The sequence below is a fragment of the Epargyreus clarus genome, unplaced genomic scaffold, assembly GCF_041222505.1.
Source record: "Epargyreus clarus isolate Ecla_fem2 unplaced genomic scaffold, WU_Ecla_fem_2.2 ptg000032l, whole genome shotgun sequence".
NCBI lineage: Eukaryota > Metazoa > Arthropoda > Insecta > Lepidoptera > Hesperiidae > Epargyreus > Epargyreus clarus.
The window spans coordinates 7785712-7804288 of record NW_027332237.1 but is presented as its reverse complement, the minus strand read 5'-3'; the positions used below and the strand labels follow the sequence as shown (position 1 = coordinate 7804288).

Genomic DNA, 18577 nt, shown 5'->3' with positions numbered 1-18577 from the left:
AAGAATGAAAATAAAGAAATTTTGATTTAAAAATTGTAGTATTTCGAAGAAAGAACAGAGCCGTAAAGTCATATTTACTTGTTTAAAAGTCAAAGTAATGAAGTCAGTAAAATGGCAAGTCCCTCTACTTACAACAGCTTCCAAATAAATGCTCTTTCACTATTATTTTCATTATAACTTCAAGTTTTACTTATGTTTTCAAATTTCATTCGATTTTCATTTCGATCATGTCATATGTTTGTTTTGAAAATTGCTAATTTCTTAAATATTTTTGTTTTATCTTGAATTACAGCCCTTGCATATGCTGCTTCACATAAAATAAAAAATAGTGAAAGTGAGTAGAAATTCTACCTATAAAGATAAAATTTTCAAGTTTCTTTCTATAACGGTTCAAGATATAGAGCCGTCTGATAGACAGATGAATGGACAGACAGTCACCAGGAGCCAAATAATAGGGTTTCGTTTTTACACCTTGGGTATGGAACCCTGAAAACCTTTTTGATACTCGTACCAATATGTATTTTTTTGAAGTGAAATCTTCTTTAGCAGCGTTGTGCATTTTATGTGATCGATAAAAAAATGTTAAACTCACATCAGGACACGTGACCTGATCGAAAATTCGTAAGACGGTAAAGCAAACTGCAAAAGTGAAGATGTCATCCGGTGTCAGCATAGAAAAAATTTCAAAATCATGATTTCCAAAACAAGGAAGCGTCCAAGAATATTTGTTCGGAACATTTAACAAAGTTTTAAATATCCCAAAATGTTAATGATTTCGGAGCCACTCACTTCAGTTGTAACGTTAATTCACCATGAAAGATTCGTAATGAGGGCGTAAATAATAAATATGAACTGACTTGGAAGGTAAGAGGAGAGCCTTGTTCTAATAACGGGGTAAAAGTCGCCTCAAGTGATAGTATTTCATTTTGTTGACTCATTTTTTTATAAGGCAATTATAGACCATTACTTGAGTGATTTTTATTTAATTTTATTTAATTTATAATTTCTAGTAATAAAAAAATAATGTGTATTAATCATTTTAACTATTCCGTTAATTAATAAAAAAATACAAAATAATGAAAACTATTTAGAAGGTTTCATAAAATACTAAGTAGTAAATCAAATCTTCTTTTTTTAAAATAGGTTATAATAGTTCTCTACAAACACAAACGTTTCTCTTAACAACCAATCAATTTGTTAAGTACATTTTAATTTAGTTCTTTCTTTGTTTTGTGATTCATTTCTGAATGCGAACAACCATGAATCAATAAATGCTTACGAAGGAATGTTAGCTCAAGGGCCTACTCACACGCGTCCGAGCACCCGAGCGTTCAAAATTCGTAAAAAAACAATGATAGGTAATAATATGGTATAATAAGACATTCTTTTCTATTTAAATCTGTATGTATCTTGTCTTGGTATTTAAGAACATTTGTTGATTAGATGTTTGTAACAAACTTCATCTGTGTACACATAATTATACACGCTTGAAAAATCAACGTTAGTATTTTATAACTGTTACAAATTCAAGTTTGTTAAGTACTGAGACAGCCATAGGTTTGACTGTATAAATAATACTTAGTGATTTGGGCGGCCTTTTCAACTCCATCGATATTTCATCAGTCATTTTGTCCTATTATTTATAGCAGTTTCATCATCTAGACAGGCAGCAGCGTGTCAGGCAAGTTCTTCAAAAATGTTAGCGAAGCAGCACCGATCTGTACCCTTAGTATGAGTTTTTACGTTTGCTCGAAAACGTTCAACGTTTATGCATTCGCTCACACAGCGCCATCGTGGACTTTATAGGAGGTAAAATTTCGCATTATGAGTTTTAAAAAACTAAACAGCCAATTGGTACGACATTTAGTTTTACAAATATAAATTCAGTGCATTTATTTTTATATTGATATTTAATTTTGATAGCGTTATAGTTCCGTTTTTGAAACTTATACTGCGGAATTTTAGTTCCGACACGGTCCACGGGAGCGCTGTATGAGCGAATACGTAAACGTTAAAAGTTTTAGAGCGAACGTAAAAGCTTATACTAAGGGTACTGCACCATGTGTTATATTACACGAATCATTTGTTACTTTTGAACCCCTAAATCAGTAACTATTTAAGTTAGATACAAGAAATTTGATTTACTTATTAAAGACATAATTATAAATTTCAATTTTATAAGGTTAGCCCAAACAATTATGGAAATATTAAAGTTTAAAACCAGCATTTTTATCATTTACTGACTTATACATCGAAAATCATTCAAATCCAAAAAAAAAGAATCCAAAAATATAAATTATTAGAAAGGAGAATGCCCATTCTTGGTACTGATTTTTCTCTTGTGTCAAAATGAAAGTAATATTAAAATTATTTTTTTATTTTTATTTATTTACATAATTTGTTAATTATTTATTTATTTACATACATAATTTGTCGATCAGAATAGTTTCTTTGAACAGGGGATTCCATTTAAGATAAAATAAGACGAAATGTTGATTGTTTTTCTTAAAAATTAAAATGGCGGTATTTTATACTCGGAATTCATTATTTTAGGTTTTTAGGATTATTTTAGTTTTTTTTCCTACTACCTTTAAAAGTAAATGGAATGTGTTAGTTGAACCACATTATAGGTACTATCAGTTAAAATCGACCATCAATCTATCGTCGATTATTTTCGATTTTAAGGTTATGTAATATTTCGGTAAATAACTTCAGAACCCGGGTGCTGATCTAAAAAATAATTATTGGTGATAGTATTTGGTTAATTATACATCGTCCACAACAAGTTTCAATTTGATGCAACTCTGGACGGCGGTCCATACTTTCATGGGCATTGTCCTTTACAACTAAATTTTTTTAAATGATTAGCACTTTCAACGATAATATTTTTAAAGATTTCAAATTTCGCGCCCTGGCGGCCCATGTAAGAGGAGAGAACGGTTTGCCGCTTGGCATTCACGTCATCATCATCAACAACCCTCTATCGTCCCACTGCTGGGCACGGGTCTCCTCTCAGAATGAGAAGGATTAGGCCATAGTCCACCGCGCTGGCCAAGTGCGTATTGGTAGACTTCACATACCTACCTTTGAGATTTTTTTTAAATCTCTCAGGTATGCAGGTTTCCTCACGATGTTTTCCTTCACCGTTTAAGCAAGTGCTAATAAGTTTCTGATACGCAGGGTCTTAAGGAGTTTTTGTTTGTCAACTTACTTCTACAAGAGGCACCGTAGTTCAACTTCCGTCCCGAAATACACGAGTCCACGCTACTAAATTAAGACTTCGACACGCTAATTTCATGAGCTAATCACTCCTCTTTGAAAATACAATATTTTGTTAAATTTTACGAACTAACAAACGATTACTTACAAGATTGTATAAAAATATTACATTGCTAGATAACTTAAACGTGGGTGAAACCGCGGGGCACAGCAACGTCATAGACAAAATAGAAAACTTTACGTGGCCTCCATAGATTAGTAACGATTACTCACTCCTAACAAGAAAATGTACCCAGTTTTGAGAATTGAAATAGTTGCGTAAAAAAGTTTTACCACGTCTCCGTGCTAAAATGTCCCTAAAATATTTGAAATTACTATTATAAATTATTTATTTATTATGTAAATTACGCAGTATTAGTTATTTATTCGTAAATTTTCTCTAAAAATGTTTTTATTTGTCAATAATTCAAAAAAAGAACTTACTATAATAAGCCATTTGCGGCTTCATTCAATTTCAAGGCGGCGAAGTATCTTTACTAATCTATGGTGGCCTCAATCAAATTCACCTGAGTATACAATATAATGTACAATTAAAAATTATCATTAGTTCTATACATCCATTCGATATTTCAGTGTCCTTAAGCATTCCAGTATGTCAAGTTTACAAACGATAGTCATATTTTTGTCAGTATTAATAATTATTAGTGATTCTGCAAGGATTTTGGCAGTTTTTCCAACTCCATCAATAAGTCATCAAATAGTGTATCGCCCTATAACAATAGAACTAGCAAAACGCGGCCATGATGTTGTCGTCATCACAACCGATCCCATGTTTGGTAAAGGTCAATCTCCAGTTAACTATACGGAAATAGATGTTCATGATATATCATATAAAATATGGGAGAAATTCGTAATAGCATCAAGCAGCAAAAAGAAAACTTATCATGAGCATTTAAAAATTGCGTTTGATTTACTCACTGATATAGTGATAAAGCAATTAGAGATACCTGAAATTCAAAATTTACTTCAAGACAAAAAACAGATGTTTGATTTGCTTATTCTAGAAGAATGTGTGAAACAAGCTTTATTATGGTCGCATCGTTATAAAGTTCCTGTGATACAAATAAGTTCATTGGGGTCGTTTACGGGAGCATATGGAGATGTTGGAAGTTCCACTCATCCTAGTTTCTATCCCGCACAAGCACGTCAAAGGTTTAACAATCTTACGACATGGGAAAGGATAACTGAATATTATTCCCATTATTTAAATGTTAAACTTTTTGAAAATCAAGAAGACTCAGGTCATCATGAATTGATGAAAATTTTTGGTCCAAATTTTCCTACTTTACATGAATTGAAAAACAACATAGACATGACATTTATCAATATTCGTCCCTGGTGGGACTTCAATCGACCCAGGGTTCCAAGTTTTATCTATTTAGGAGGATTGCATACACCCATTAAGAATGGTCTACAGGAGGTATGTATGTAGATATTGTGGGTACATTTGATGTTTTGCCAATCAGTCATATTTTTTTATGAAAAAGTTTATAAACTTTTAAAGTTTAAAAACAAGCTTTTTATAACGTCATTAAGCTAATCGTATTGTTTTCAAAGGCACAGTAATAGTCAGAGGCGACTGATTTCTTTTGGCGCATTGTATCCTATGATCCTGTACTTTATATAAAATACGAATTCTTATTATATCGGTTTGTTTTGTATTCGTTTGATGGATACGAATTTAGAAAATTTGGAAAATATTTAGAAAATTTAGAAACGTTTAAAAGCTGTTTAATGTTTCCATTTTAGAAATTAATTGATATAGGATTTTTCAAACTGTTAATAGTAATTGATTAAACTTTATAATTCACTCATCTTTTGTTTTCTTGGTATGTATACCTATTATAATGTTTGTTGTTTAATTTGTCTCAGGAACTAAAATCATACCTCGATTCTTCTACTAATGGGGCTATATATGCAAGTTTTGGTACCAACGTTAAACCATCCAGTTTCCCTCCGCATGTGACACAAATAATTGTTAAAGTATTCGCTACTCTGCCGTACAATGTTTTGTGGAAGTGGGACAAAGATGAATTGGAAGGAAGGCCCAAAAACGTGAAAATATCGAAATGGTTTCCCCAATCCGACTTACTAAGCAAGTTTCTCATGTCTCTAGTCTTATAATTTGATTTCTTTAAAATTCGTAAGTTGTTATGTTATTTCCACTTATTTAACTTGAAATATCATCTCTTTTCCAGAACATCCAAAAGTTAAGCTTTTTATAACACAGGGAGGTCTGCAGTCAACTGATGAAGCAATAAACGCTGCAGTTCCTCTCATTGGTATACCCATATTAGGTGATCAGTGGTACAACACGGAGATGTATGTGCATCACAAGATTGGAGTTAAATTGAATATCAAAACGATGTCCGAAGATGATTTCAGGAATGCCATTAATACTGTGTTAAGAGATAAAAGGTTAGAAGAATGTTACGATTTTAAACATATTGAATTTAAATATAAAATAAATATTGAATGATTAAGATTCACTTCTGCTCTAGTCCTAATTCTATATTTATAGTAGCCAGAGGTACAAAACTGTTAAAAAGAAATAAGCAAATTTGTTAAATAGTTCAAAATATTGGTATATTGACAATAGCATAAAAATATTGATTGTTGCGTACTTGTTAAATTAAATGATTTTGTCTTGATTCCACTTGTTTATTGATATTACGGTGGCTAATTACAATTTCTTTAATTACGGCGGCTTATTACAATTTCTTTAAAGTTGTTAACACGTTCTGTCCTATCACCATTTTTCTTCTGCTTCTTAACCTCGCATTTCCGCTCCTTCCGCCCACAGACGTCAAATTGTGTCAAACCCACAGATGCGTAATAGGTGTGAACTTTGATAAATGTCTTCATTTCATTTGATGATCCTTTTAGCACTAGATTAGAGTAGCAAACTAATTTACAGTCTATATAATAAGAGGATAGATTTCAATACGGTATCGACCGCAAATACAACGCTGTTCTCAAGTGTCTCTGTCTGACTACACCCTTCAAAAGCAAACGAAGCCCCCGAACCACATAAAATATCTCTCTCTGGATTACTGCACCTGGATTCGAACTGCGAAAGGTTTTACTTTAAATTCAGACTGCAATATCATGTGATTTCAGTTATCGTGCTAATATTGTCAAACTACGAACGCTGATGCACGACGAGCCCCAAACATCTTTGGACCGTGCCATCTGGTGGACGGAGTACGTACTGCGGCACGGCGGAGCGAAGCATCTGCGTGCACCCGCAGCGGACATGTCCTGGACAGAGTACTACGAACTACAGCTAGTGTGTATAGTACTAGCAGTTTTCTTGCTTCTAATAATAATAGTCGTTTTTTTAATAAATGTAGCAATAAAGTCACTGTCAACTGATCTCTCCAACATAAAATGTAAGATGTATTAATGAATAAATAATAATTGTTTCAAGTGGTTTAAAAAAAACTGATGTATTATTTATATTTTTTTAGTCTTTTCATATTTCAGCGATGTCGAACTGTTTTATTTTGTACATTTTTGTATTTTAGAAAAAAAGAGTACACCAAACTCCTTGACAGATTTTGGCATTATATGAGGTGTGTGCCTTACGGTGTGTACTGAAGGAGGTTTGTATGATTCGTCTAAATTGTAGGATTAACATAGGGTATATTTGTAGCACATAGATTTTTTGGTTTCATAATCTTTCCTAATTTACTTACGTAAATTAATATGCGAAATATGTTCACCAATTGTTAAGTGTTTTGACGTACCTTTGCTAAAAACGTCAAGCTGGTTGATTCTCTTAGGAGGTTGAGCGAGATGTTACTAAACATATCTCCTCGTAATGTCATATTTCGACTCGCCTTAGCCAAACTAGCGCTTCACGGACAAAGCGGATTATCTTGGAAATAACTTTCATACAAAAACTTAACGATATTCTCGAGTATACGTCTGACGTCAGAGCGTTTACTTTAACATCTAAGTGTTGCGTATTTGAAATTAAAACCAAGTTTATTGGTGTCTGTGTGATTTTCTGATCCTAAATGTGTATTTAATTTATTTTAAAACAAAATTTGTTTTATTGTATTTGACGTGACTCTAACTATCCGATGCGACCGGAAGTGATTTTCGGTCTTAAACCTATTGATCACAGAGACATCGTTAAATATATGCCGTTTGTCCGCCATTATGAAGTCAATTTCGTTTTTTGTAGTACCATCGGGACTCATCCAGGTTCACTTCCTCTGAGGCTTTTTCTTGAAAAAGGAGTTTATTATATAAAATTCTTCCTTTTCCAAGAAGTTAGCCAGCAAGTGATCTAGGTGGTTCCGTTGACAATATCCAAAAGGCCCCACCTTCGACTCATCGCCATATTGGATGCTCAGTTTTGCATTGAAGTCCCCCATCAAAACCGTGAAGTACGGTTTTAAGGTATATAACGCTTTTGAGATATCCTCATACGTAAGCTCAACCTCGTCGTCGGAGTGTGTCGATGACGGTGCATATACCTATATGACCTTCAGCGAGTACCTTTTAGATACTCTGAGTTAAGGTATGCTACCCTTGGCTACGTTGTTAACGAGGGACTTGTTGACAATAAACACGACACAACCTTGGGACAGATGTTCGGCCTCCCGATGATAAAGCAAGTTATCAGATTTTATGATCGTCGAATCTTCGGACTCCAGACAACCCTATAATACTCCAGTTTAACTTGCCTATCTCTTCTTCTAGCTCATATATTTTCTCATCATTTCTCAGAGTCCTGGTGTTATATGTTGTCAGGTGCAGCAGGCGTCGTTTATGGTAGCCCGATCACTGCCAGAGGTTCTTAGCACCCCCTGTCCCGCCGTAACCGTGACCGCTACCGTAGCCAGGCTGGGCTGCCGGGGACTGGGGGCCAGGATTTGGTTACAGCTGCCAAACGGGGTTGTTACCATAGTGACCACGCTTGGTTGTGTATGTTGGTGACCGCAGTGTGGTGGTAAATTTACAGAGAGATGCTGTGTAATTACCCATCTGTAAACCCATCTCCTGGTTTTTTGTCCCTTAGTCGACTTTTACGACATCCACGGGAATAGAAGGAGTGGTGCTATTCGCAGCTGGCACCACACGGCATATGTATTTAAATAGCCATCACATACTATAAGTACATTTTTCTAAACACTCTCAGGTGTGTAAGTTTCCCTCACGATGTTTTATAACAAGTTGTAAGTTCTAATGTGGGATTCGAACTGCGGTCGTGGACAGCGAAAGGCCGAGTTTCCAATCACTAGGCTACTATTTGTGAAATATGTATGACAAAAATATTAAGGGCCTTTTTATTTATTCGTTTCGTTATGTTTTTGTTACGCGTGTTTATATGAAAAAAGGAAAATTCTATGTAGTTATAAGCAAATATTAGTGGTTGAGATGGACTCCAATTGGCTTTCTCAGACAGACAGGCAACACATTTAGGCGGTAAAATAGCGTTTTTGTATTATTTCACATATATGTCCTAAAGGAAGACCTTGAAAATATAGGGCCCTGGGAGACCCATTTTAAAGACCATTTTTTTAATCTTGACGATTTAGTGTCAGACCTTCTTAATTCATGAATACTTTAATACAATTTTATATTCTATTCCTAAACTGTTAGTTCCGGCATCACTAAAAAGGTTAAAAAAATGTTTTATGCAAGAACCGGAATGTAATTTTTTAATTATAATATGTTTTGCACAATTTAACTCATTTTCAGCTTGATGTGAATTAATGTATGTTTGAATGTCTATACTGATTGGAATAAAAAGTATTTAGAAGTATATAATTCTGAAGAGTATACTCAAATTTTTGTGTAACTAGTGTATAGGCTTTTTCCAGGTTTTATTTAATATTTAAACAAGAAATCAGTAAGTATAGTACTTTTTGTAATTTAATCAAGGGCCACACTCGCCACTGAGTATTAAGTTCCACCACCACCACCATTTCCTTTATAAAATACGGTCCTTTTACGATTTTTAATAAGCACAAGCGCCATATTTATATATCCGAGTCTAGAAGATTATTTTTTTCTCCATTATAAGACGTTGCCAATTTCTTTCAAAGTTAGAATATTTTCCACGAACAATTGAATATTCAAACATCGAATACATCGCATACAATTGGACCCAGTAATAAAAATACCTACCTTGACCAACGGAAATCGGGAGTCATCAAAGTGAATTCTACTAAGCAATTCAACAGGCATCATTGATAAGGTGCATAATAGTTCAATGATTTCGCGTGATGACGGCAGAATACCGATCAGAGATGACGCACGGGCCCATTCCTCGAAGGCACAATAAAAACCGCAAAACGCAAAGAGATTATCTATAGTCTATTGTTCGAGAAACCGGTCAAGTCATAAATAGATATGATATGACCTTGTATATCTGCAAAGTATAATGTGACCTTGTAATGACTGTTTTATAGCTGGGCTCATCGTTCGGGGTGCCGATGACACTTAAGGAAGGAGAGTCCTCAAGTAACAACGTTTTGGCAAAGCCGATACCGCCCCATAATAAAGCGAACTGATGTCTTAATGAAGACATCGGTAACCCTTTGAATTTTGAAGACTAAGTGATCAATTAGGGGAGAACTATGTATAGTAATGGACCTCACAAGACTAAGTCGTTTGTTTGATTGCCAGCCGTCGTGTTTCAAATTTATAAAGAAACAGTAAATAAAAATTTCACCATTACCTTTTGACAAAATAAGTTTAGTTAGACAGGCAATTGTGATACAGATAAAAAAAAATGTTTTTTGTGATATTGTAATGATTTTTGTACAATTCTGTACAGAAATTATTAGATTAATCTGGAATTACTTTATTTCGAATACGTAGCCGACCTTGACAACAATGATTAATTAAGGCCAAAAATTAAGAAGGAAAATGTATTAAAATATACATTGTACTCATTAAAAATAGTACGGCAGCGTGGTAGATAACGCAATATAGGAAATAATGTAATTGTTAACCTTTTTCATTAATATTATTTCCTTATATGTACGTTACATTGCAAAAATACTACAAATGCATATTTTGTTTTAACATATTCTGGAAAATGCACATTTTTACAAAAGAGCCAGAAATGGCCAAATAAACAAATTATTTTTCATTGGTCTTTAAGTTGAAACTTACAGCGCGTAAGAGCACTCAATGGTCTATATTCAAAGTTTGTAGAAATACGAATAGAGCTTTTATATCCTTTGTTCGAAACATACATTGAACCAAATTGTTAGAAATTGCTACACTACAACTTAAAGCTACAAGTAACGCATTCAAACATTACAAAGCAAATTGATAGTTTTACAGAAGAGATGTAACGTATGAAATAACTGTTCAAATATGAAATACCTATATAAATATATAGAATAAGGCGGAAATAAACGTAGCAGATATTCTGACCAATTCAAATCAAGAAATGGTCTATCGTATTTAGGAGTGTTATTTGTTTGATTGGCACCAACAGCGTCGGCACTTCGTTCGATTTGCACCAACGTCAGTTTGAAGGATGGCAAGAAACGAAACTTACGAAAACGAACCAACTTACTCCCAATAAGTAGTAAAACATCTGTGGTAGAGCCCATGTTTCCTAAGCTATATGGAGGTAAATCTAAACTCCTGTTCTAATCTTCTTGAAAATACCATAAACGATAGTCACCACAGATCTGATGGGTCACATGCTAGTATTAGCTTAAAAACCCATATTATTTTGTTGGAATTAGGTTGGAATATTTAAGTTCTAATTTTAAAATAAATAACACTTATTTGTTTAAGCTGTGATAAATATTTCCTGTACTAATCAGAATTAAATTACGAATATTTTGTTGTTACCTACCTACTAAAATCTATTGGAACAAGCTTCGTATTTAATCTCTGTACATAAATGACTCCTTAATTTAATGTTATTAATATTTAGTCTAGATTAATTTGTAACACAACAAGAGTAGCTCGTACGACTATACATTTGTATCAAAATCTTAAATCTTAAATCCTTACTAATATTATAAATCCGAAAGTAACTCTGTCTGTCTGTTGAGTCTTCTTTACGCCTAAGCCACTGAACCGATTTTAGTGAAATTTTGTACAAAGATAGTCTGAGACCCGAGAAAGGACATAGTATAATTTTTATCCCGGAAATCCCACGGGAACTAGGAATGACGATCTAAGATCGATTAATCGGAGAATCAATGTTTTGGACGAAAAAAAAACATTATTAAAATCGATATTAGTAAGGATTGAATAGTAAACTATGCATTTGATCAAGTTGATGATCAAAGTTGCACATATTTATATTATAATAATGTTATAGGTAATAACACGGCTTTAACAATTCGTTGGATAACGACGTAGGTATACAACGTGTCCAATGAGAGCGATACTAAACCAACATTTATATATAGAAGTTATGAAGTCGGTTCAAAATATAAGATTTTATGCGACCTTCAACATATGCACCTGAGTAAACTTATAATAAACAAGTAAAATATATCATAAGTATAATACATCCGTAAAATGTTTCATTTTCCTTAGGTATTTAAATAAGTCAAGTTTACCAAAAACAACGATCGTGTTCGACTTCACATACCTACCTTTGAGATTTTTTTTAAATCTCTCAGGTATGCAGGTTTCCTCACGATGTTTTCCTTCACCGTTTAAGCAAGTGCTAATAAGTTTCTGATACGCAGGGTCTTAAGGAGTTTTTGTTTGCCAACTTACTTCTACAAGAGGCACCGTAGTTCAACTTCCGTCCCAAAATACACGAGCCCTAACTACTAACTTAAGACTTCGACACGCTAATTTCATGAGCTAATCACTCCTCTTTGAAAATACAATATTTTGTTAAATTTTATGAACTAAGAAACGATTACTTATGAGATTGTATAAAAATCTTACATTGCTAGATAACTTAAACGTGGGTGAAACCGCGGGGCACAGCAACGTCATAGACAAAATAGAAAACTTTATGTGGCCTCAATCAAATTCACCTGATTATACAATATAATGTACAATTGAAAATTATCATTAGTTCTATACATCCATTCGATATTTCAGTGTCCTTAAGCATTCCAGTATGTCAAGTTTACTAACGATAGTCATATTTTTGTCAGTATTAATAATTATTAGTGATTCTGCAAGGATTTTGGCAGTATTTCCAACTCCATCAATAAGTCATCAAATAGTGTATAGCCCTATAACATTAGAACTAGCAAAACGCGGTCATGATGTTGTCGTCATCACAACCGATCCCATGTTTGGTAAAGGTCAATCTCCAGTTAACTTTACGGAAATAGATGTTCATGATATATCATATAAAATATGGGAGAAATTCGTAATAGCATCAAGCAGCAAAAAGAAAACTTATCATGAGCAATTAAAAATTGCGTTTGATTTACTCACTGATATAGTGATAAAGCAATTAGAGATACCTGAAATTCAAAATTTACTTCAAGACAAAAAGCAGATGTTTGATTTGCTTATTCTAGAAGAATGTGTGAAACCAGCTTTATTATGGTCGCATCGTTATAAAGTTCCTGTGATACAAATAAGTTCATTGGGGTCGTTTACGGGAGCATATGGAGATGTTGGAAGTTCTACTCATCCTAGTTTCTATCCCGCACAAGCACGTCAAAGGTTTAACAATCTTACGACATGGGAAAGGATAACTGAATATTATTCCCATTATTTAAATGTTAAACTTTTTGAAAATCAAGAAGACTCAGGTCATCATGAATTGATGAAAATTTTTGGTCCAAATTTTCCTACTTTACATGAATTGAAAAACAACATAGACATGACATTTATCAATATTCGTCCCTGGTGGGACTTCAATCGACCCAGGGTTCCAAGTTTTATCTATTTAGGAGGATTGCATACACACATTAAGAATGGTCTACAGGAGGTATGTATGTAGATATTGTGGGTACATTTGATGTTTTGCCAATCAGTCATATTTTTTTATGAAAAAGTTTATAAACTTTTAAAGTTTAAAAACAAGCTTTTTATAACGTCATTAAGCTAATCGTATTGTTTTCAAAGGCACAGTAATAGTCAGAGGCGACTGATTTCTTTTGACGCATTGTATCCTATGATCAAGTTAAAGCCCCTTTGCGGGTATAGGCCGCATAATAATTTAGTTAAAGGGGCTTTAACTTAATTATTTTATTTCTCGTTTTTATTACTAAACTTTTATTATATGTATCTAGGTTAGGTTAAAGATAAATAAAAGGCTTATTATTATTATTATTATCCTATGATCCCGTACTTTATAGAAAATACGAATTCTTATTATATCGGTTTGTTTTGTATTCGTTTGATGGATACGAATTTAGAAAATTTGGAAAATATTTAGAAAATTTAGAAACGTTTAAAAGCTGTTTAATGTTTCCATTTTAAAAATTAATTGATATAGGATTTTTCAAACTGTTAATAGTAATTGATTAAACTTTATAATTCACTTATCTTTTGTTTTCTTGGTATGTATACCTATTATAATGTTTGTTGTTTAATTTGTCTCAGGAACTAAAATCATACCTCGATTCTTCTACTAATGGGGCTATATATGCAAGTTTTGGTACCAACGTTAAACCATCCAGTTTCCCTCCGCATGTGACACAAATAATTGTTAAAGTATTCGCTACTCTGCCGTACAATGTTTTGTGGAAGTGGGACAAAGATGAATTGGAAGGAAGGCCAAACAACGTGAAAATATCGAAATGGTTTCCCCAATCCGACTTACTAAGCAAGTTTCTCATGTCTCTAGTCTTATAATTTGATTTCTTTAAAATTCGTAAGTTGTTATGTTATTTCCACTTATTTAATTTGAAATATCATCTCTTTTCCAGAACATCCAAAAGTTAAGCTTTTTATAACACAGGGAGGTCTGCAGTCAACTGATGAAGCAATAAACGCTGGAGTTCCTCTCGTTGGTATACCCATATTAGGTGATCAGTGGTACAACACGGAGATGTATGTGCATCACAAGATTGGAGTTAAATTGAATATCAAAACGATGTCCGAGGATGATTTCAGGAATGCCATTAATACTGTGTTAAGAGATGAAAGGTTAGAAGAACTTTACGATTTTAAAGATATTGAATTTAATTATAAAATAAATATTGAATGATTAATATTCTCTTCTGCTCTAGTCCTAACTTTATATTTATAGTAGCCAGAGGCACAAAATTGTTAAAAAGAAATAAGCTAATTTTGTAAAATAGTTCCAAATATTGGTATATTGACAATAGCATAAAAAATATTGAAAAATGTCTTCATTTCGTTTGATGATCCATTTAGCACTAGATTAAAGTAGCAAAATAATTTACAGTATATATAATAAGAAGTTAGATTTCAATATGGTATCGACCGCAAATACAACGCTGTTCTCAAGTGTCTCTGTCTGACTACACCCTTCAAAAGCAAACGCTGCCCCCGACTACATAAAGTATGTCTCTCTGGATTACTGCACCTGGATTCGAACTGCGAAAGTTTTAACTTTAAATTTAGACTGCAATATTATGTGATTTCAGTTATCGTGCTAATATTGTCAGACTACGAACGCTGATGCACGACGAGCCCCAAACATCTTTGGAGCGTGCCATCTGGTGGACGGAGTACGTACTGCGGCACGGCGGAGCGAAGCATCTGCGTGCACCCGCAGCGGACATGTCCTGGACAGAGTACTACGAACTAGAACTCATATCAATAGCACTATCAGTGCTAGTAGCAGCTGTCGTGCTATTAATAAAACTATTAATATTTTCTATAATAGCAGTAAGATCGTTAGCAAATGTATTCTTTAAGATAAAAATAAAAATGATTTGATTAATAAATAATTCGTTCTGAAGCAAATTTGATAACTTCGTTTTTTTTTTTTTTTACTTTTAAAATGCACAATTACATTACACATAACACAATATTATTCTGACAACACTCTATGTTGTGCTTTAATAACTCCACAGATAACTCATATATCGTTTGATGCTCAGACCAAGCAAAAATCTTCTTCGTCCTACATAGAGGTATCACGAATGCGGACAATCAATGTGAGGCCTCTCATTCAAGTGAACAACGAACGTTAATCTATTAAGATACTTGGACACCAACTATTCTACGGATGTAACGGTTACTCATCCTCTGAATACCATGCTATATATTCTACATTTCCATATATTCTATATGTTTGATTATTATTTCAACTTGTTCGGTATTTCAACATGAAAAATATCTACCGTGAGATGATCATAAAATTTATTAATAGACTTTGTGACGCCGAAAAAAATCAGATTCAGATTCAGATTTGGAATGTCTAAAATATATATCCGGCCTACAATATAATGTGTAATTATGAATGATGTCACATTTTAGAATTGTAATCTAGCAGTAGGCAGCATACCAGAGGTGTAGCTTTTCGGGAACGAAGGGGACGGCTGACCAAAGGCAACGCATTTAGGGGGCAAAAATAACGTTTTTGTATTATCTTACGTGCATATCCTTAAGGAAGATCTTTAAATTAAATTAGGGCACCGAGAAGCACATTTCAACGACCATTTAGTCTTGACATTCAACGCGGGTGAAACCGCGGGGCAAAGCTAATTCTAGAATTAAACGGGGTATTGTTATATTACTGAAATTAATATTACTATGCATAATGATTGTCTTATTCATGTCTTGGTATGTTATAAAGAGTGTTACGTAAGCCAAATATTTAATGTAATCTGCATCTGAATAAACAAAATGTCGCAGACATGAAAACTATTATAATTTAAAATATTATGCATTTAAATTCGTACCGTTTTAGTCCCCAATCATTTCAATATGGGAAGTGTACTTATAACAGTCGTGTTTTTGTCAGTATTTATAGTATTCAGTGATTCAGCAAGGATTTTGGCAGTCTTTCCAACTCCATCAATAAGTCATCAAATAGTGTTTCGTCCTTTCACACTAGAACTAGCTAATCGAGGTCATGAAGTCGTCGTTATCACAACTGATCCTATGTTCGCAAAAGATCAAACTCCAGTTAACTTTACAGAAATTGATGTACACGATATATCATATAGCATGTGGGAAGACCTCGTACTAGCGGGAAGCAGAAAAACATTAAGTTATCACGAGTATACGAAATATATAGTGGATTTGTTTACTAACATAACACTCAAGCAATATGAGACACCTCAAGTTCAAAGTATTTTGGAAGACAAGGAGCAGATGTTTGATTTGATAATTATCGAAGCTTGTGTAAGAGCAGCTTTATTTTGGTCACATTTGTATAAAGTGCCAGTGATACAAATAAGTTCATTCGGGTCCTTCCCTGGTATTTTTGAGGATGTTGGAAATCCTTTTCATCCTGATTTCTATCCAGTACAATTACGTCAAAAAATTAATAATCTTACAGTGTGGGATAGGATAATGGAGGATTATTCGTATTATAAGAGTATAAAAATTTTTGAAAGTCAAAGAGAATCAGCCCATAAACAATTGATGAAAATTTTTGGGCCAAATTTTCCAACTTTAAATGAATTGAACAGAAATATTGATATGACGTTTATCAATATTCGTCCGCTGTGGGACTTCAATCGTCCTACCGCTCCAAATCTTATATATTTAGGAGGGCTGCATACAAATAATAAGAGTGATCTTCATGAGGTACGTATTGTCTGTATGTCTATATTTGGTTTTAAGTGTACAAAAGTTGCTTGTAGGGTTAACGCTTTCTATCGCAGTCGGGTAAAATACTCTCTTGATACCCTGCACCTGCACATTTCGACAAAATTGTTCTAAAGTACTAATTTTCGTTCATTCGTCTTAGTGTTCGTTTTGTCATCGTGTCCTTATAATTAATTAATAAATGTATGAGTCACCGTGCTCAATTACTATAAATTACTTCAATTTTTATTTTTACAGCTGCCTTATAAATACTTTAAGAATTTATTTTCTGTTACAGGAACTTAAATCTTATGTAGATTCTTCCAAAAACGGTGTAATTTATATAAGTTTTGGTACCAATGTAAAGCCGTCATATTTTCCTCCACACGTGTTAAAAATAATTCTTAATGTGTTAGCTACTCTGCCGTACGACGTTTTATGGAAGTGGGATAAAGATGAATTGAATGGAAGACCTAAAAACGTGAAAATATCGAAATGGTATCCCCAATTCGACTTACTTCGTAAGTTTCTCATGTCTCTTTAAAATTTGTAAGTTGTTATGTTATTTCCACTTATTTAACTTGAAATATGATCTCTTTTCCAGAACATCCAAAAATTAAACTTTTTATAACACAGGGAGGTCTGCAGTCAACTGATGAGGCTATAAACGCTGGAGTTCCTCTCGTTGGTATACCCATATTAGGTGATCAGTGGTACAACACGGAGATGTATGTGCATCACAAGATTGGAGTTAAATTGAATATCAAAACGATGTCCGAGGATGATTTCAGGAATGCCATTAATATTGTTTTAAGAGATGAAAGGTAAGAAGAATGTTATGATTACAAAGATATTTCATTTAATCAAAATACTCATAAATAGAAACGGATTAAGATTGTTTCGTGCGCTAGTCCTAAGAGTATTATTTTTGTGTAGTTTTTTTTAAACGGTTCAATATTGACAATAGCATAAAATATTCAAAAATATCTTCATTCCTTTCAATTATCTTTGACCGTCGACTAGAGCAGCATATATAGTCCATCTTGATAAGTGGTTTAACTACAATATGGTATCGACCACTAATGAAACGCTGATCTGAAGTGTCTCTGTCTTACCATACTTTTAAAATGCAGAACAGAGACCCTAGCACTATATAAAGTACGAACGGGTGTGGCAATACCTCTCTGGATTACCGCATCTGGATTCGAACTACGAAAGGTTTCAGTTTAAACTGTAATTTATTATCTCATTTCAGTTATCGCGCTAACATTATCAAACTACGAACGCTGATGCACGATGAGCCCCAAACATCTTTGGAGCGCGTCATATTTTGGACGGAGCACGTGCTGCGGCACGGCGGAGCGAAGCATCTGCGTGCACCCGCAGCGAACATGTCCTGGACAGAGTACTACGAACTAGAATTAGTATGTATAGTACTAGCATTTTTCGTCTTGGTAATAATAATACTAGTTTCTTTAATAAATGCAGCAATAAAGTCACTGTCAACTGATCTCTCCAACATAAAATGTAAGATGTATTAATGAATAAATAAAACTCGTGATTGTTTCAAGCAATTTAAAAAAGTGTTTTGATTTTTTACCAATTTTTTTTCTAGTTTTTTCATACAATATACCTACATTTTAATTACTTACAT

General features: G+C 33.6%; 1 protein-coding gene across 1 annotated transcript; it reads left to right on the top strand.

The window, feature by feature from the left end:
* Positions 1 to 3871: 3871 nt before the first annotated feature.
* On the top strand, positions 3872 to 18499 carry LOC140754971 (uncharacterized). The gene is made up of 13 exons (XM_073090132.1): positions 3872 to 4699; positions 5152 to 5374; positions 5478 to 5697; positions 6400 to 6572; positions 12375 to 13180; positions 13798 to 14020; positions 14124 to 14343; positions 14808 to 15051; positions 15240 to 15299; positions 16066 to 16923; positions 17222 to 17444; positions 17528 to 17747; positions 18179 to 18499. The coding sequence occupies exons 1-13, from the start codon at positions 3872 to 3874 to the stop codon at positions 18462 to 18464; spliced, it is 4584 nt and encodes a 1527-aa protein (XP_072946233.1). The 3' UTR covers positions 18465 to 18499.
* Positions 18500 to 18577: the final 78 nt, after the last annotated feature.